The sequence below is a fragment of the Sphaeramia orbicularis genome, chromosome 11, assembly GCF_902148855.1.
Source record: "Sphaeramia orbicularis chromosome 11, fSphaOr1.1, whole genome shotgun sequence".
NCBI classification, from domain to species: Eukaryota; Metazoa; Chordata; class Actinopteri; order Kurtiformes; family Apogonidae; genus Sphaeramia; species Sphaeramia orbicularis.
Genome location: NC_043967.1, coordinates 52,495,052 through 52,516,058, shown reverse-complemented (window position 1 = coordinate 52,516,058; position 21,007 = coordinate 52,495,052). Strand labels below are relative to the sequence as shown.

Below are 21,007 nucleotides of genomic sequence, written 5' to 3'. Positions count from 1 at the left end.
TATTCTAACAGTTGTCCAGTAGGGCTGTCAGCTGTGCATCAACCTGACTTCTGCACAACACAACTGATGGTCCCAACCCCATCAATAAGGCAAGAAATTCCACGAAGTAACCCTGATGAGGCACACCTGTGAAGTGGAAACCATTTCAGGTGACTACCTCTGGAAGCTCATCAAGAGAATGCCAAGAGTGTGCAAAGCAGTCATCAGAGCTAAGGGTGGCTACTTTGAAGAAACTAGAACATAAGAGATGTTTTCAGTTATTTCACACTTTTTTGGTAAGTACATAATTCCACATGTGTTCATTCATAGTTTTGATGCCTTCAGTGAGGCTCTACAAAGAAAATAGTCATGAAAATAAAGAAAATGCGAAGAATGAGAAGGTGTGTCCAAACTTTTGGCCTGTACTGTAGATCATCCATATGTGCAAAGCATTCTCTTATACAGTGCAAACTAGTCCATCGCGTCTACTATACAAAATCTCGTTTATCTAAAATGTATAATAACATTTCTCCAGAATGTGACAGATGTCATCAATCCCCGGGTAATTTTATTCACACATTCTGGTTATGTCCACAGCTTGTTGACTTTTGGACCAAAGTTTTTTCCATCATCTTTAATGTAATTGGTAGGAAAATTAATCCAAATCCCTTGAGTGGCCTATTTGGGATTTTTGTCAGGACACCTTCCCTCTCCACCTCTCAAAGTAATTCTCATGCATTTATGACTACTCTTGCAAGAAGGGTAATTGTCCTGAAATGGAAATCACCACAGCCCCCTTCCATTATTCACTAGCTCAGAGACATCATGTATTTCCTCAAACTGGAAAAAATTTGAATGACACTTGGTGCCTCTGCTGATAAATTTTCACAATTCGGGAATCCTTTGTTTCAACTAGTCAGGAAAAAAAAAATTCCCTTTGTTCCAGATTGACCTTTATGGTAATTTTTCTACCTGATACTCTTTTTTGTTTTTTCTATTCAGTAATGCACCTTGTGTAACACATACCGCATCAGTATTCTAAATGTGAACCTTTCAAGACTTTTTTTTTGTTCGTTTAGTTTTTTTGGCTTTTTCTTTTTGTGTGTGTGTGTGTGTTTGTTTGTTTTTGTTAATGGAGAAGGTTGGTGTACTTGTTCTTGGGTTTGTTTGCATGTGAAAAAAAAAAAAAAAAGGAAATTTTGCAACAATTTATTTTCGACTGATGTCACAATGTTTGTATTGCCCAATTTCTATAAAACTCCAAAGAAACAAAGGCTGGAAAAACAACAACAACACCCAAATGATCACATCAGCTGAGAACTACAAGTGAAAAAGGTTAAAGCAACACAATAAAGTGTTTTTCTGATAGTTTCCACCAAATCTCAAAAACTTACATTAAAATCACATTACACATGTTTGAAATTAATCTTTGACTGGTAATAAACATAATTGTTGAAATTAACATGTAAGTCAAAGTAAGTGAAAAATAATTACATAACTTATAAATCAACGTAACTGTACATTAGACTCAATGTAATGAATTAGTAAATGTGGAACTGGACACAGGACAACAAAACAGAGCTTTTCCTCTGCTACTGAAGGAAAAACTTAGTATCTCGATTAAATCAGGCTTAATAAAAAACATAAAATCAGAATTTCATCAGAATCACAGGAGTTTTTTTGAGAGATATTCTACAGCCCATCTGTTCATCTGTTTGTATTAGACACGATAAAGAAAACAGCAGAAGATGTTGCACCACATATACAAATGAATTGCAGTCTTTCATTTAATTATTAAGTGTTTTAAAGTGGACTCTTTCATTTTCATTGAGATTTTGACGTTTTACCATTTTCAACAGGAATCAGGAATTATCATGTATTAAGCATTACAGAAACATTAACATTTATTTAAGTAAATATTGTTAATAATCTAGAGCAGCTGTGGTATAAACTTCACACAGGATAGTGGTCTAATACATTAATGTTACTCTGACAATGGAACTAACCGAAAATGTCATCTATCATCAATACTGCTACATTTTAAAGAATTAATAGTTTTCTGGTTCTCCCTGATTATTTGTAGTCTTTTATTTTGTAGGAACTGTTATGACGTCACAAATATACTCTGACCCCGGAAACGCTAAAGAGTCTCTAGCTTTACATCGTTTATTTCAAATGAGCTTCCGCCGTTTTCTCCTGTATAGTGTTTGTTGAAGTCCAACCGAACCAGCAGAACCTCTGTATCCGGATGAAACCATCTGACTGGACTTTGTTCTGTTCACATTCTGTGTCTCTTTTTCTCCTGATGTATCTCTTATTAGCTTAGTGATGCTAATGTTAGCTTAGCTCGCTAACTGCTAACAGACCTGTTAGTGTGTGAGGGAAACAAACTGTTTTTGAAGGAGTTTCTGTGAAGAATACGTGAAAAATGTGTCCAAAAGTCCAGATTCTGAGGTCACTGGTGGAGCAGAGACTAACTGCAGCTGCTGAAGAGATATTTGGGCTGTTTGAAAGAACCATAGCAGAGTACGAGGAGGAACTTTGTCGAACTAAAGAAGAAAACCAGAGACAAAGACAAATACTGGACTGTGTTTGGAATCCGACAGTCCTGATACACAGAGCAGGTTTGAATACATTTGTCTCTAGTTTAGCCAAAGGTCTTCATAAAAATAAAACAGCATATTTAGATTTCAGTTATTTCAGCTTTACATACCTAAAACTAATTTAGCGGTGGCTGCCAAATATTTTTTTTTCTCTGCATTTGACTTTTTTTTTAGGTGATTTGTTGGAGCTATTTGTCAATTTAGTTTTTGTTTAAAGTTAATTTACTTTTTTGTTTAGTAATTTAGTATATTTTGCTACTTGTTAATTTTGATTGTTTCTTTTTTTTTTTTTTTTTTAATATTTTGGATATATATATTTTTTTATTTTCATGGTTATTACTTTAACTCTTGAGTATTTAGCACCTTTTGTTTTGTGTTTTCTTATTGGTTTAGATCGTGTGCACCTGGGTATGAATAGGCAGCACCAAGTTAGACCATCATGCACCTGGGTGCTCCTATGTTGTTGTTGTTGTTGTTGTTGTTGTTGTTGTTTTTTTTTTTTGTTTTTGTTTTTTTTTTTTTACCAGACAGACAGTCAGACAGGATGAGAAGGAGAGACAGCAAAAACGGCTTTGGTTGTTGTTTTTTCCTGCAAAAAGCCTGAAAATAAACCACTTGAAATACATCTATGGTATGGACACTGTGTTTTTAAATGTGTAAACCACAAACCCGTGGTGCATCTAGTGGTTATTTGAGTTTTATTAAAGTCTTAAGTTCAGACACTTTTAAGTTTATTTAATTTTGATTACAAATAGCCACTAAATGATTTACTACAATTGATTATGTTATCCCCTGTGTTTTGCATTTTTCAGTGAAAAAGTATATTTCTATATTTTGTTTATTGTGCATGTAGCCTAGATGTTCATAAAACTCAGAATAAACTCAAATGTTATTTTATCAAAGCAGAGAAAACAGAAGAAAATTAGATTTTTTTCCCAGCAAAATGTACCATTATCTGAACATAAAACAAATGTCTCCATCCACTGCCGATTTTCAAATTACATGGGTTTTACTGGTGACTCAATGTTGTAGAAGATGACAGTGTTTCCACGTTCACTGCAGAGCCTCTGAACGTCCAAATGGGTCATATCTGAAGACCATGAAAAGGGAATAGAATAGAATAGAATAGAATAGAATAGAATAGAATAGAATAGAATAGAATGCCTTTATTGTCATTATACATATGTACAACGAAATTATAAGAGACAACTCTCTGGTGGTGCACAGTGCAAAAAGTTTAAAGAAGAAAGGAAGTGTAAATATATACACAGTATAAAAACAGGCATGCCACCAACCAAGAAAACAGTAGAGCTGCACTTTGACCCTGGCTGAACACTATGACATATGTTAAGTATATGTCCTTCGTGAGGTATTGTCATTGCAGTGTGTTCAGTACCCATATTGCACTTGGATAAAACGTACTGCTAAATCTGGAGGTGCGGGCTTGGATGGACCTGTACCTCCTCCCTGAGGGCAACAGTGAGAACAGGCGGTGTCTGGGATGTGAACCGTCAAGGGTGATGCTTCTGGCCCTGCACAGACACCTAGTGTTTTAAATGTCTGACAGAGAGGACAACTGGACTCCTATGATGCTCTGGGCTGACTTCCTTACTCTTTCCAGAGCCTTCTTGTCAGCCTGAGAGCTGCTCCTATACCACACTAAGATGTTGTGGGTAAGGATGCTCTCCACAGAAGAGGAAAAACAAAAGAGGACAAACTTACACCAGTTATTTACATATATTGATAGGATTAGTGGATCAACAGGTATTAAATATTTTAGATCAGTAGATGCTTTTGGATGATCAGGCTTTTAAGAGTTAATATAGGATATTTTAATTTCCAAGTATAATAGTATTTTTTCCATTTTTGTAAAGCACTGTGATTGCCCTGTGTATGAATTGTGCTATGCAAAGAGACTTGCTTTGCCTAATAATTTAGTTTTAAAAATATTATGAAATGTTAAATGAAACATGTATTTAATAAATGAAAATCTTGTGTTTACAGAAGTATTACCTCTCCCTGTATACAAATCTAAATCGCAGTTTTCGGAGTGTGTGTCATTATAATTTATCTAATCAATATATTTATCATTATTATCACTATTCTTTTCTTATTGATTCCTGTTCATGACTAAAGACCTAGGTTTTGCAAGCTGATAATTTACTTCAAAGTCAAAAAATATTTATTATCTCCACGGGGGGGATTCTTGTTGTCAGAGCTGTTTAAACTCTTAAAACAGAACTGACAGTATTATCACCAAAATCTAACTGTAACTGAAAAGTCCAACTGTATTTCCTCGTATCCAACAGACGTCCAGCAGCTGTTGGTGGTTACAGAAGAAGTTCCTCCTGAGCAGCAGGAGTGGAATCCCATTGTGGACCAGGAGGAACCAGAACCAGAGCCTCCACACATTAAAGAGGAACAGGAGGAACTGTGGACCAGCCAGGAAGTGAATATCACCAAGTTCCCATCCACTCTTTTCCCTGTGAAGAGTGAAGATGATGATGATGAGAAAGTTAAGTCCTCACAGCTTCAGCAAACACAAACTGAGGAGAACAAAGAGGAAGCAAATAAAGTGGACTGTGGAGAATCAGAACCAGCCTGCAGCTTCCATCCACATAGACATTTACAAACAAAAACTGATGAGCAGAATGAAGACTCTGAAGAAACCGAGGACAGCGATGAAGACCAGACCCTAAACCACAAACCTGAGTCAAAGCTTCCAACAAACAGCTCAACTGAACAGATGGAAACAGAAACTGATGGAGACGACGGTGGAGGATCAGAGCCAGACATGAACCTGGTCCACATGGAGAGTTTACTAGAGGAACACATGGACAGTTACACAGGACAAAAACTGGTTGGTTCTTCTGAATGTGAAGCAACATTTTCTCAGAAGAAAAACACAACACAGGAAACCAACTCACCCAGAGACATGATGAAGAATACTGACTTGAGTCTAAGTGATGGGGGATGTAAAAAGAAACTATATGACTGCTCTGTGTGCTCAAAAGCATTCTGCTGGAAGTCACATTTAGAAATCCATATGACATCCCACACGGGAGAAAAGCGATTCAAATGTTCACTGTGTCTCAAATGTTTTAGACAAAAGGGTAACCTCAAGAGACACATGAGAGTCCACACAGGAGAAAAACCATTCAATTGTTCAGTTTGTCAAAAAAGATTTACCTGTAATTCAACTTTAACTGGTCACATGCTCACCCACACGGGTGAGAAACCATTTAGCTGTTCAGAATGTGGTAAAAGATTTACTTGGAAGAGAGTTTTGAAGCGTCACATGAGGCTCCACACTGGTGAGAAACCATTTAGTTGTTGAGAATGTGGTAAGAGATTTAGTCAGAAGACGGGTTTGGAGCGTCACATAATGCTCCACACAGGAGAGAGACCTTTCAGCTGTGTAGTTTATCAGACAAGCTTCACACGTAAACAACATGTTCAGAACCATATGAAGATCCACACAAACAAAGACAGAATTTGATATTCAAAAAATTAGACCTACAGAGACAAAAGAACAAAGAATAATGATAGAGAAGCATTCTGGAGTGTAATCTGCATGACTGTTTTTCAAATTTCCTTTCTGTAAATTCATTTTTCTTCATTATTTTCTCTATAGTGCCACTTTTATATTAAATGAAGTGAAGCACATCCTTCATCTTCTCCTTGTAATTAGAAGTAAAGATTTTTTTTTTATTATTATTGTTATTACTGAGATCAGCAGTTGAAGAGTCAGACTAACACAACCCAAATTATCACATCAGCTGGGAACTAGAGGTGAAAGAGGTCAAAGCCAACATAATAAAAATGTTTTCTGTTAGTTTCCACCAAATCTTTCAAAACCTTACATTAAAAACACATTATACATGCTTGAAATTCATTTTTGACTGTAATAAACATAACTGTTGAAAGTAACATCTAAGTCAAAGTAAGTGAAAAATAAATACGTACCTGATAAATCAACAGAACTGAACATTTGACTCAATGTAATGAATCAGTAAATGTGGAACTGAACACAGGACAACAAAACAGAGCTTTTCGTCTGCTACTGAAGGAAAAACATTTAATTTTGTCTAAATCAGGACCTGAAGTCAGAATCACTGGAAATTGATTTTAGAGATACTGTACAGATCATCTGTTCATCTGTATCAGACATGACAAAGAACAGAATAGAAGATGTTGCACCACATTTACAAATGATTCTCAGTCTTTCATTTACTTATGAAGTGCTTTAAAGCTAACTTTCATTTTCATTGAGATTTTGACGTTTTACCATTTTCAACAGAAATCAGGAATTGTCATATATTAATCATTACAGAAACATTAAAATATATTTCGTTAATTGTTAATAATCTAGAGCAGCTGTGGTATAAACTTCACACTGGATGGTGGTCTAATACATTAATGTTATTCTGACAATGGAACTAACCGAAAATGTAATCTCAATACTGCTACATTTTAAAGAAATAATACTTTTCTGGTTCCTCCTAATCATTTGTAGTCTCTTATTTTGTAGGAGCTGTTATGACGTCACAAATATACTCTGACCCCAGAAACGCTGAAGAGTCTCTAACTTTACATCGTTTATTTCAAATGAAAGTCCGCCGTTTTCTCCTGTATAGTGTTTGTTGAAGTCCAGCCGAACCAGCAGAACCTCTGTATCCGGATGAAACCATCTGACTGGACTTTGTTCTGTTCACTTTCTGTGTCTGTTTTACTCCTGATGTGTCTCTTATTAGCTCAGTGATGCTAATGTTAGCTTAGCTCGCTAACTGCTAACAGACCTTTCAGTGTGTGATGGAGATAAACTGTTTCTAAAGGAGTTTCTGTGAAGAATACGTGAAAAATGTGTCCAAAAGTCCAGATTCTGAGATCACTGGTGGAACAGAGACTAACTGCAGCTGCTGAAGAGATATTTGGGCTGTTTGAAAGAACCATAGCAGAGTACGAGGAGGAACTTTGTCGAACTAAAGAAGAAAACCAGAGACAAAGACAAATACTGGACTGTGTTTGGAATCCGAGAGTCCTGTTACACAGAGCAGGTTTGAACACATTTGTCTCTAGTTTAGCCAAAGGTCTTCATAAAAATAAAACAGCATATTTAGATTTCAGTTATTTCAGCTTTACATACCTACTACCAATTTAGTGGTGACTTCCAAATATTTTTTTTTTCTTTGCATTTGAGGTTTTTTTTAGGTGATTTGTTGGAGCAATTTGTCTTTTTAGTTTTTGTTTAAAGTTAATTTACTTTTTTGTTTAGTAATTTAGTATATTTTGCTACTTGTTAATTTTGATTGTTTCTTTTTTTTTTATATATATATATTTCGGATATATTTTTTTAATTGTCATGGTTATTACATTCCCTTTTTAGTATTTAGCACCTTTTGTTTTGTGTTTTCTTATTGGTTTAGATCGTGTGCACCTGGGTATGAATAGGCAGCACCAAGTTAGACCATCATGCACCTTGGCGCTCCTATGTTGTTGTTTTTTTTTTACCAGACAGTCAGACAGGATGAGAAGGAGAGACAGCAAAAACGGCTTTGGTTGTTGTTTTTTCCTGCAAAAAGCCTGAAAATAAACCACTTGAAATACATCTATGGTATGGACACTGTGTTTTTAAATGTGTAAACCACAAACCCGTGGTGCATCTAGTGGTTATTTGAGTTATGTTAAAGTCTTAAGTTCAGTGACTTTTAAGTTTATTTAACTTTGATGACAAATAGCCACTACATGATTTTATTACAATTGATTATATTATCCCCTGTGTTTTGCATTTTTCAGTGAATGTTATGTATATTTCTATGTTTTTTTTATTGTGCATGTAGCCTGGATGTTCATAAAACTCATAAAACTCAGAATAAACTCAAATGTTATTTTATCAAAGCAGAGAAAACTGAAGAATGTGAGATTTTTTTTCAGCAAAACCTATCATTGTCTGAACATAAAAAAAATGTCTCCATCCACTGCCGATTTTCAAATTACATGGGTTTTACTGGTGACTCAATGTTGTAGAAGATGACAGTGTTTCCACGTTCACTACAGAGCCTCTGAACGTCCAGATGGGTCATATCTGAAGACCATGAAAGAGGACAAACTTACACCAGTTATTTACATGTATTGATAGGATTAGTGGATCAACAGGTATTAAATATTTTAGATCAGTAGATGCTTTTGGATGATCAGGCTTTTAAGAGTTAATATAGGATATTTTCATTTCCAAATATAATAGTAATTTTTCCATTTTTGTAAAGCACTGTGATTGCCCTGTGTATGAATTGCGCTATGCAAAGAAATTTGCTTTGCCTGATACTTTAGTTTTATAAATATTATGAAATGTTAAATGAAACATGTATTTAATAAATGAAAATCTTGTTCTGATTACAGAAGTATTACCTCTCCCTGCATACAAATCTAAATCGCAGTTTTCGGAGTGTGTATCATTATAATTTATCTAATCAATACATTTATTGTTATTATCATTACTCTTTTCTCACTGATTCCTGTTCATGACTAAAGACCTAGGTTTTGTAGGCTGATAATTTACTTCAAAGTCAAAAAATATTTATTATCTCCATGGGGGGGATTCTTGTTGTCAGAGCTGTTTAAAGTCATAAAACAGAACTGACAGTATTATCACCAAAATCTAACTGTAACTGAAAAGTCCAACTGTATTTCCTCATATTCAACAGATGTCCAGCAGCTGTTGGTGGTTAAAGAAGAAGTTCCTCCTGAGCAGCAGGAGTGGAATCCCATTGTGGACCAGGAGGAACCAGAACCAGAGCCCCCACACATTAAAGAGGAACAGGAGGAACTGTGGACCAGCCAGGAAGTGAATATCACCAAGTTCCCATCCACTCTTTTCCCTGTGAAGAGTGAAGATGATGATGGGGAGAAAGTTAAGTCCTCACAGCTTCAGCAAACACAAACTGAGGAGAACAAAGAGGAAGCAAATAAAGTGGACTGTGGAGAATCAGAACCAGCCTGCAGCTTCCATCCACATAGACATTTACAAACAAAAACTGATGAGCAGAATGAAGACTCTGAAGAAACTGAGGACAGCGATGAAGACCAGACCCTGAACCAAAAACCTGAGTCAAAGCTTCCAACAAACAGCTCAACTGAACAGATGGAAACAGAAACTGATGGAGACAACGGTGGAGGATCAGAGCCAGACATTAACCTGGTCCACATGGAGAGTGTAAAGGGAAGAACCTTTGACAGTAAGAGTTTACTGGAGGAACACATGGACACTCACACAGGACAGAAACTGGTTGGTTCCTCTGAATGTGAAGCAACATTTTCTCAGAAGAAAGACATGACACAGGAAACCAACTCATCCAGAGACATTATGAAGAATACTGACTGGAGTCCAAGTGATGGGGGATGTGAAAAGAAACCATACCACTGCTCTGTGTGTGCAAAAACATTCAGCCGGAAGTCATATTTAGAAATCCACATGACATCCCACACGGGAGAAAAGCGAATCAAATGTTCACTGTGTCACAAATGGTTTATACGCAGTAGTAAACTCAGGAGACACATGAGAGCCCACACAGAAGAAAAAGTATTCCATTGTCCAGTTTGTCAAAAAAGATTTGCCTATAATTCACATTTAACTGCTCACATGATCAGCCACACTGGTGAGAAACCATTTAGCTGTTCAGAATGTGGTCAAAAATTTAGTCGGAAGATGGGTTTGGAGCGTCACATGATCATCCACACTGGTGAGAAACCATTTAGTTGTTCAGAATGTGGTAAGCGATTTACTCGAAAGACGGGTTTGGAGCGTCATGTGATGCTCCACACTGGTGAGAAACCATTTAGTTGTTCAGAATGTGGTGAGCGATTTACGCGAAAGAGGGATTTGGAGTGTCATATGATGCTCCACACAGGAGAGAGACCTTTCAGCTGTGGAGTTTGTCAGAAACGTTTCAGATGTAAACAGCACGTTCAGAAGCATATGAAGATCCATACAAGAGAAAAGACATAAAGTCGCATGCACAGGAATCATAGAGACAAAAGAACATAAAGAACAATGATAGAGGAACATTTTAGAGTGTCATCTGCATGAGTAATTTCAACTATTTTTTTTTTTTTTTGTATATTAATTTTCCTTCATTATTTTCTCTTTGGTGCCACTTTTTTATTCAGTGAATAAAATAAAATACATCCTTCATCTTTTCCTTGTAATTACAAGTATTGTTTGTTTTTTTAATCACTGAGATCAGTAGTTGAAGAGTCAGACTAACAACTACGGTGGCCCAGAGGTGCAACAGGCCAAAAAATTATCCACTAGACGAAAAAAATTATCTACTACAAGAAAAAAAAAGAACAGCCTAAAAAAATTATCCACTAGATGAAAAAAATTATCTACTACAAGAAAAAAAAGAGAACAGCCTAAAAAAATTATCCACTAGATGAAAAAAATTATCTACTACAAGAAAAAAAAGAGAACAGCCCAAAAAAATTATCCACTATAAGAAAAAAAAAGAGAACAGCCTAAAAAAATTATCCACTAGATGAAAAAATTATCTACTACAAGAAAAAAAAGAGAGCAGCCTAAAAAAATTATCCACTAGACAAAAAAATTATCTACTGCAAGAAAAAAGAGAACAGCCCAAAAAAATTATCCACTATAAGAAAAAAAAAAGAGAACAGCCTAAAAAAATTATCCACTAGACGAAAAAAAAAAAAAAAAAATCCCCTATAAGAAAGAAAAGAGACCAGCCAAAAAATTTATCCACTAAAAGAAAAAAAAAGAGAACAGGCAAAAAAAAAAAAAAATCTATTAGATCAAAAAATTATTCACCATAAGAAAAAAAAAAAAGAACAGGTGAAAAAAATTATCTACTATGAGAAAAAAAAAGAGAGCAACCCAAAAAAATATCCACTACAAGAAAAAAAAAAACACCATCCACCTTTTCAATTACGGGGGCGCTGTTTTCCCGAAAGGTGACTTGCTTTAAAATTAAGGCCACCACAAAAAATAAAAGGACAGGCTGAAAAATTTTAAGGCTTTCGGCTAATGTGGCTAATGCTAAGGAAGTACCCCACCGGAAGTGGAGGTCGTGCGCTAAAAAATAAAGTTATTTTAAAATATAGATATTTACATTAATACAGTTTGCAAAGCAGTTAAATGATTAAATACGGTTCCAGTGTCTGCTCAAGGTTAGGCATGGGCGTTAAATGGTTAGGGTTAGGGTATGGTTGGGGTTAGTTTTCAGTGGTAAATGCCCCTTGTGTGCACTGTGTGAAGGTTCGTTGCTAAGCTAATGCTAACGCGAAAAGTTGACGGCAACTTTGTGAACTACCAGTGCGAGTAAACAATTGTGTGATTACGGTGTTGAACTGTTCAACTGCCTGACATTCAATATCATTTTTGATGAATATTCACTACAACAAGTTCTAAAATTATTTTATTTTGAGAGGAGGAGAAGAGGAGCTTCCTGTGGAGCTCCACTATCATGGCATCGCCCATTTGTTTGCAGGTAGACCTCTTCTCCTCAACTCAAACGGAGTGTCTTCACTAACACTAGCTCAAGAAGGACATTTTGTGGAGGTAAAGATGTAAGCCATGGTACGCGGTGCCGTGCTGGGGTACCTGGCACCGAGCTGTGGCACCGAACTGCGGCCCCGAGCCGTGGTACCGCGGTACCTCGCGGCACCTCGGTTGGTGCCGCGGCACCAGCTGGGGGCCGCGAGGTACCGCGGTACCACGGCCGGTCAGCTCCGTTTGAGCTGAGGAGAAGAGGTCTACCTGCAAACAAATGGGCGATGCCATGATAGTGGAGCTCCACAGGAAGCTCCTCTTCTCCTCCTCTCAAAATAAAATAATTTTAGAACTTGTTGTAGTGAATATTCATCAAAAATGATATTGAATGTCAGGCAGTTGAACAATTCAACACCGTAATCACACAATTGTTTACTCGCACTGGTAGTTCACAAAGTTGCCGTCAACTTTTCGCGTTAGCATTAGCTTAGCAACGAACCTTCACACAGTGCACACAAGGGGCATTTACCACTGAAAACTAACCCCAACCATACCCTAACCTTAACCATTTAACGCCCATGCCTAACCTTGAGCAGACACTGGAACTGTATTTAATCATTTAACTGCTTTGCAAACTATATTAATGTAAATATCTATATTTTAAAATAACTTTATTTTTTAGCGCACGACCTCCACTTCCGGTGGGGTACTTCCTTAGCATTAGCCACATTAGCCGAAAGCCTTAAAATTTTTTAGCCTGTCCTTTTATTTTTTGTGGTGGCCTTAATTTTAAAGCAAGACACCTTTCGGGAAAACAGCGCCCCCGTAATTGAAAAGGTGGATGATGTTTTGTTTTTTTTTCTTGTAGTGGATATTTTTTTGGGCTGCTCTCTTTTTTTTTTTTCTCATAGTAGATAATTTTTTTCACCTGTTCTTTTTTTTTTCTTATAGTGAATAATTTTTTGGGCTAGTAGATAATTTTTTTTTTTGCCTGTTCTCTTTTTTTTTTTTTCTTTTGGTGGATAATTTTTTTTGGCTGGTCTCTTTTTTTTCTTATAGGGGATTTTTTTTTTTTTTTTTTTTTTTTTACATCTAGTGGTTATTTTTTTTTAGGCTGTTCTCTTTTTTTTCTTACAGTGGATAATTTTTGGGGGCTGTTCTCTTTTTTTCTTGTAGTAGATAATTTTTTTCATCTAGTGGATAATTTTTTTAGGCTGTTCTCTTTTTTTTCTTATAGTGGATAATTTTTTTAGGCTGTTCTCTTTTTTTTTTTTTCTTGTAGTAGATAATTTTTTTCGTCTAGTGGATAATTTTTTGGCCTGTTGCACCTCTGGGCCACCGCAAACAACACCCAAATTATCACATCAGCTGAGAACTAGAGGTGAAAAAGGTTAAAGCAACACAATAAAATGTTTTCTGATATTTTCCACCATATCTCTCCAAAACTTAGATTAAAATCACATTATACATGTTTGAATTTAATCTTTGTAATAAGCATAATTGTTGAAATTAACATGTAAGTCAAAGTAAGTGAAAAATAAATACATAACTTATAAATCAACATAAGTGAACATTAGGCTCAATGTAATGAATCAGTGAATGTGGAACTGGACACAGGACAACAAAACAGAGCTTTTCTTCTGCTACTGAAGGAAAAACATTCTATTTTCGACTAAATCAGGCAGAATGAAAAAGCTGAAATCAGAATTTTGTCAGAATCACAGGAATTTTTTTTAGAGATTTTCTACAGCCCATCTGTTCATCTGTTTGTATCAGACATGATAAAGAACAGAGCCGAAGATGCTGCACTACATGTACAAATGAATTGCAGTCTTTCATTTAATTATGAAGTGCTTTAAAGTGAATTCTTTCATTTTAATTGAGTTTTTGACATTTTACCATTTTCAACAGGAATCAAGAATTATCATATATTAACCATTACAGAAACATTAAAATTTATTTAGGTAAATATCAGTGTTAATAATAATCTAGAGCAGCTGTGGTATAAACTTCACAGTGGATGGTGGTCTAATACATTAATGTTAGTCTGACAATGGAACTAACTGAAAATGTCTACTCAATACTGCTACATTTTAAAGAACTAGACTTTCATACATTTCCTGAAGAAAATGTAACCCGTGTGCTTGCCTCTCTCCGGATCGGTGGACTTGTGTGATGTAAAAGCAAGAAATATCTCCCATTCACTTCCTGTGTGAATGTGTGTGTCAGTGTTTGTGGACTGACGTCACCACAGACTTTCTGTAGACCTGTATTCAGAGGAAAAGCCCCTCCCACAGTCTGTGTCAGTCCTGTTAAAGCAGTGTTTAAATAGGCTCCTTTAATTGAATAGTTCCCTGTGTCTGTGTCTGTGATCCCAGGTGAGCTCATTCATTTCATAGAGAGAATTTATGGGAAGTTTTTCAGCTTTATTATATTTATACTTTTTTATATTTATTCTTCTTGCATTCATTATTTATTATTTAGATTTATTTTTAATTTTACTGTATCTGTATTAGTGTATCTTTTTTTTGTGGAGACTTGATTATCTTAATTGTCTGCAGCTGTGCCACACAGACCACATGTGACATTACCATGACAACGAGCAGTGGAGGCACTGAGGACACAGACACATGCACGCTCACTTGGAACTGAAATACTGTGAAAAAGCTCCCGAACAGCTGCTAATTATGGGAAAACCGTAAATGATAGGTGAAAACTAACATGATCGTGAGCGGCAGATAGACCTGGGGAACACACAGATGTCGTTTTTTTTGTCCGTACTGTGAGAAATGACCGAGTTATGGCAGTGTAAAAACAGTCAACTCACCAGGAGCACAGCGATCTGTTTAACACTGATTTGAATAGGAGTCGAGGAGGGATTTGCCCCTAATCTGCTGCCTGCCATTTCACTTTAAAAAGAGCTAGGTCTTCAAACATGGTTCATATGAAGCCCAGGAACTGTGGCTACATTTTTGGAAAAGATCATTTGCCTCCTATTTATCGTTTGGCCGGGAGGGCGAGTTGTTCAGAAAATTTTCAGGTGAATTTTGGCTGCTCCTCTACTCTGGGTGATGACATCACCCACTCTAGCAGATCAGATTTTCACTAAATCCAGGGGTTTTTGAAGACTCACCTATTGAAAACCATAAACCCCATCCTCATACCACAGACATTTTTGGACAGACGACAAAAATGTCTGCGTTTTAAAGTTTAAATGAAGTCTGTAGGTGACAGTATGGCAAAGCAGTAATGGTCAGAAAACGGACAACTTTTTTGTTGTTCCCATTGGAAATGAATGTTTTTTTGGATTTTTTTTCCACATTTTTGTGCGACAACCATGAGTGATATTGTTACCACGTGACCACACAGATAATCGTTGGGCCAAGCCGAACATTTCTGCGTTGACCAAATAATTTTAGTACGAATTGTTTGGGAATGATAGCCACTTGAAAACGGTCCAAACCATTTTGGATGGACAAATTTGACCGTTTTTTCGCAATTTTAAGGAAATCCGTGCATCGGAATGTCAAGCCATATACATAGCACATCTTTCGAGATCAGGCTGCACATTTTTGGAATAACATGTTTTGGTCTATTTCCAGCGGTCTGGGCCGCATTTTTTTTCCCTAAGTTTTTTGTATAAAAAGTCATAATAATAAAAATAATAATGATAAATATGACGAACAATAGTCCCCTGTGCCTTGCATTACATGCAAGCACATGGGAAATTAATAGTTTTCTGGTTCCTCCTGATCATTTGTAGTCTTTTATTTTGTAGGAGCTGTTATGACGTCACAAATATACTCTGACCCCGGAAACGCTGAAGAGTCTCTAACTTTACATCGTTTATTTCAAATGAACGTCCGCCGTTTTCTCCTGTATAATGTTTGTTTAGGTCCAACCGAACGAGCAGAACCTCTGTATCCGGATGAAACCATCTGACTGGACTTTGCTCTGTTCACATTCTGTGTCTGTTTTACTCCTGATGCATCTCTTATTAGCTCAGTGATGCTAATGTTAGCTTAGCTCGCTAACTGCTAACAGACCTGTCAGTGTGTGATGGAAACAAACTGTTTTTGAAGGAGTTTCTCTGAAGAATACGTGAAAAATGTGTCCAAAAGTCCAGATTCTGAGAAAACTGGTGGAGCAGAGACTAACTGCAGCTGCTGAAGAGATATTTGGGCTGTTTGAAAGAACCATAGCAGAGTACGAGGAGGAACTTTGTCGAACTAAAGAAGAAAACCAGAGACACAGACAAATACTGGACTGTGTTTGGAATCCAAGAGTCCTGCTACACAAAACAGGTTTGACCACATTTGTCTGTAGTTTAGCCAAAGGTCTTCATAAAAATAAAACAGCATATTTAGATTTCAGTTATTTCAGCTTTACATACCTACAACCAATTTTGTGGTGACTTCCAAATAATTATTTTTTTTCTCTGCATTTGACTTTTTTTTTTTTTTAGGTGATTTGTTGGAGCTATTTGTCCATTTAGTTTTTGTTTAAAGTTAATTTACTTTTTTGTTTAGTAATTTAGTATATTTTGCTACTTGTTAATTTTGATTGTTTCCTTTTTGTGTTTGTTTAATATGTCGGATATATTTTTTGATTTTCATAGTTATTACTTTAACTCTTGAGTATTTAGCACCTTTTGTTTTGTGTTTTCTTATTGGTTTAGATCGTGTGCACCTGGGTATGAATAGGCAGCATCAAGTTAGACCATCATGCACCTTGGTGCTCCTATGTTGTTTTTCTTTCTTTTTTTTTTTTTTTTTAACCAGTCAGACAGGATTAGAAGGAGAGGCAGCAAAAACAGCCTTGGTTGTTGTTTTTTCCTGCAAAAAGCCTGAAAATAAACCACTTGAAATACATCTATGGTATGGACACTGTGTTTTTAAATGTGTAAACCACAAACCCATGGTGCATCTAGTGGTTATTTGAGTTTTATTAAAGTCTTAAGTTCAGTCACTTTTAAGTTGATTTAACTTTGATGACAAATCGCCACTACATGATTTTATTACAATTGATTATATTATCCCCTGTGTTTTGCATTTTTCAGTGAATGTTATGTATATTTCTATGTTTTTTTTATTGTGCATGTAGCCTGGATGTTCATAAAACTCAGAATAAACTCAAAGGTTATTTTATCAAAGCAGAGAAAACTGAAGAAAATGAAATATTTTTTCAGCAAAACGTGTCATTATCTGAACATAAAACAAATGTCTCCATCCACTGCCATTTTTCAAATTACATGGGTTTTACTGGTGACTCAATGTTGTAGAAGATGACAGTGTTTCCACGTTCACTGCAGAGCCTCTGAACGTCCAAATGGGTCATATCTGAAGAGCATGAAAAGAGGACAAATTTACACCAATTATTTACATGTATTGATAGGATTAGTGGATCAACAGGTATTAAACATTTTAGATCAGTAGATGCTTTTGGATGATCAGGCTTTTAAGAGTTATTATAGGATATTTTCATTTCCAAGTGTAATAGTATTTTTTCCATTTTTGTAAAGCACTGTGATTGCCCTGTGTATGAACTGCGCGATGCAAAGAAATTTGCTTTGCCTGATACTTTAGTTTTTGTTTTTTTTTAATATTATGAAATGTTACATGTAACATGTATTTAATAAATGAAAATCTTGTTTTATTTACAGAAGTATTACCTCTCCCTACATACAAATCTAAATCGCAGTTTTCGGAGTGTGTATCATTGTAATTTATCTAATCAATATATTTATCATTATTATCACTATTCTTTTCTTATTGATTCCTGTTCATGACTAAAGACCTAGGTTTTTATTAGCTGATAATTTCCTTCAAAGTCAAAAAATATTTATTATCTCCATGGGGGGGGATTCTTGTTGTCAGCTGTTTAAACTCATAAAACAGAACTGACAGTATTATCGCCAAAATCTAACTGTAACTGAAAAGTCCAACTGTATTTCCTCATATCCTACAGACATCCAGCAGCTGTCAGTGGTGAAAGATGAGGTTCCTCCTGAGCAGCAGGAGTGGAATCCCATTGTGGACCAGGAGGAACCAGAACCAGAGCCCCCACACATTAAAGAGGAACAGGAGGAACTGTGGACCAGCCAAGAAATGAATATCACCAAGTTCCCATCCACTCTTTTCCCTGTGAAGAGTGAAGATGATGATGGGGAGAAAGTTAAGTCCTCACAGCTTCAGCAAACACAAACTGAGGAGAACAAAGAGGAAGCAAATAAAGTGGACTGTGGGGAATCAGAACCAGCCTGCAGCTTCTATCCACATAGACATTTACAAACAAAAACCGATAAGCAGAATGAAGACTCTGAGGAAACCAAGGACAGCGATGAAGACCAGACCCTGAACCACAAACCTGAGTCAAAGCTTCCGACAAACAGCTCAACTGAACAGATGGAAACAGAAACTGATGGAGACTACGGTGGAGGATCAGAGCCAGACATGAACCTGGTCCACATGGAGAGTGTAAAGGGAAGAACCTTTGACAGTAACAGTTTACCTGAGGAACGTATGGACACTCACACAGGACAGAAACTGGTTGGTTCTTCTGAATGTGAAGCAACATTTTCTCAGAAGAAAAACACGACACAGGAAACCAACTCACCCAGAGACATGATGAACAATACTGACATGAGTCCAAGTGATGGGGGATGTGAAAAGAAACCATACCACTGCTCTGTGTGCGCAAAAACATTCTGCTGGAAGTCACATTTAGAAATCCACATGACATCCCACACGGGAGAAAAGCGATTCAAATGTTCACTGTGTCACAAATGTTTTAGACGCAGGAGTACCCTCAGGAGACACATGAACGCCCACACAGGAGAAAAACTATTCCATTGTCCAGTTTGTCAAAAAGGATTTACCTGTAATTCACATTTAACTGGTCACATGATCATCCATACTGGTGAGAAACCATTTAGCTGTTCAGAATGTGGTAAAAGATTTAATTGGAAGATGGTTTTGGAGCGTCACATGATCATCCACACTGGTGAGAAACCATTTAGTTGTTCAGAATGTGGTAAGCGATTTACTCGAAAGACGGGTTTGGAGCGTCATATGATGCTCCACACTGGTGAGAAACCATTTAGTTGTTCAGAATGTGGTAAGCGATTTCGTCAGAAGACGTGTTTGACGCGTCACATGATGATCCACGCAGGAGAGGGACCTTTCACCTGTGGAGTTTGTCAGAAACGCTTCACATGTAAACAGCATGTTCTGATTCATATGAAGATCCACACAAATGAATAGACAGAATCTGAGAGTCACAGAAACAGGCCTATAGAGACAAAAGAACCTGAAGAACAATGATAGTGGAACATTTCAGAGTGTAATCTGCATGAGTAATTTCAACTGTTTTTTTTTTTTTTTATATTAATTTCTCTTCATTATTTTCTCTTTGGTGCCACTTTTTTCAAATTAATAAAATAAAATACATCCTTCATCTTTTCCTTGTAATTAGAAGTAAAGAATAATTTATTTATTTTTTATCAGCGAGATCAGCAGTTGAAGAGTCAGACTAACAACACCCAAATTATCACATCAGCTGAGAACTAGAGGTGAAAAAGGTTAAAGCAACACAATAAAATGTTTTCTGATAGTTTCCACCATATCTCTCCAAAACTTAGATTAAAATCACATTATACATGTTTGAAATTAATCTTTGACTGTAATAAACATAATTGTTGAAATTAACATGTAAGTTAAAGTATGTGAAAAATAAATACATAATTTATAAATCAATGTAACTGAACATTAGACTCAATGTAATGAATCAGTAAATGTGGAACTGGACACAGGACAACAAAACAGAGCTTTTCTTCTGCTACAGAAGGAACAACTTCATATCTTGATTAAATCAGGCTGAATCAAAAACGTGAAATCAGAATTTTGCCAAATCACAGGAATTTTTTTAGAGGTATTCTACAGACCATCTGTTCATCTGTTTGTATCAGACATGATAAAGAACAGAGCAGAAGATTTTGCACCACATGTACAAATGAATCGCAGTCTTTGTTAATTATTCTGTTGGGTTTCTGTAAATTGGCTTAGAGTCTGGTTTTGAACCAACTCTGTATGTAAAGTGTCATGAGATAATATTTGTTGTGATTTGGCGCTTTATAAATAAAATTTGATTGATTTGATTGGTTTTCCCCTGTAAGTCGCTTCGGAAAAAATCGTCTGCTAAATGCATAAATGTAAATGTAAATTATGAAGTGCTTTAAAGTGGACTCTTTAATTTTCATTGAATTTTTGACGTTTTATCATTTTCAACAGGAATCAGGAATTATCATGTGTTAAACATTACAGAAACATTAAAATATATTTAGGTAAATGTCAGTGTTAATAATCTAAAGCAGCTGTGGCATAAACGTCACATTGGGTGGTGGTCTAATACATTAATGTTACTCTGACAATGGAACTAAAAGAAATCGTTAACTCAGTACCGCTACTGAATTAATAGTTTTCTGGTTCCTCCTGATCATCTATATTTTTTTATTTTGTAGGAGTTGTGATGACGTCACAAATTTACTCTGACCCTTGAAACGCTGAAGAGTCTCTAACTTTACATCGTTTATTTCAAATGAACATCCGCCGTTTTCTCCTGTCTAATGTTTGTTTAGGTCCAACCGAACCAGAAGAACCTCTGTATCCGGATAAAACCGACTGACTGGCCTTTGTCTTGTTCACATTCTGTGTCTGTTTTACTCCTGATTTATCTCTTATTAACTCAGTGATGCTAATGTTAGCTTAGCTCGCTAACTGCTAACAGACCTGTCAGTGTGTGATGGAGATAAACTGTTTCTGAAGCAGTTTCTATGAAGAATACGTGAAAAAATGTGTCCAAAAGTACAGATTCTGAGGTCACTGGTGGAACAGAGACTAACTGCAGCTGCTGAAGAGATATT

The 21,007-nt window shown here is 36.2% G+C and overlaps 5 protein-coding genes across 7 annotated transcripts in view; 4 read left to right on the top strand and 1 right to left on the bottom strand.

Annotated features, from left to right (window-relative positions):
- Positions 1-21,007, bottom strand: part of LOC115428086 (glutamic acid-rich protein-like) — a 657,495-nt gene that overhangs the window by 270,659 nt on the left and 365,829 nt on the right. The window lies entirely within an intron of this gene.
- LOC115428099 (zinc finger protein 771-like) overlaps positions 1-21,007 on the top strand; it is a 106,942-nt gene that overhangs the window by 10,942 nt on the left and 74,993 nt on the right. The gene's annotated exons all lie outside the window — the stretch shown is intronic.
- The window catches only part of LOC115428071 (zinc finger MYM-type protein 1), a 179,357-nt gene that overhangs the window by 104,251 nt on the left and 54,099 nt on the right, over positions 1-21,007 (top strand). The gene's annotated exons all lie outside the window — the stretch shown is intronic.
- Positions 1-21,007, top strand: part of LOC115428066 (gastrula zinc finger protein XlCGF57.1-like) — an 87,887-nt gene that overhangs the window by 25,178 nt on the left and 41,702 nt on the right. Inside the window, exon 4 of the mRNA XM_030146877.1 lies at positions 4,892-5,376. Coding sequence (XP_030002737.1) covers positions 4,892-5,376 — 485 coding nt within the window. The remainder of the gene's footprint in view (positions 1-4,891; positions 5,377-21,007) is intronic.
- Positions 6,951-20,181, top strand: LOC115428089 (zinc finger protein 135-like). 2 transcript variants are annotated; one of them, XM_030146920.1, is made up of 3 exons: positions 6,951-7,639; positions 18,055-19,173; positions 19,258-20,181. In XM_030146920.1, the coding sequence occupies exons 1-3, from the start codon at positions 7,444-7,446 to the stop codon at positions 19,347-19,349; spliced, it is 1,407 nt and encodes a 468-aa protein (XP_030002780.1). In that variant the 5' UTR covers positions 6,951-7,443; the 3' UTR covers positions 19,350-20,181. The 2 variants fall into 2 exon arrangements, with proteins under 2 accessions (XP_030002780.1, XP_030002779.1); XM_030146919.1 differs by having other exon boundaries at positions 18,055-20,181.

What these genes read in the sequence shown, in the direction of transcription:
- LOC115428089 (XM_030146919.1), top strand. Translation starts at nt 7,444, where the DNA reads ATGTGTCCAAAAGTCCAGATTCTGAGATCACTGGTGGAACAGAGACTA. An exon ending in AGTCCTGTTACACAGAGCAG is followed by an intron (nt 7,640 to 18,054) that starts GTTTGAACACAT and finishes CATATCCTACAG; the next exon opens with ACATCCAGCAGCTGTCAGTG.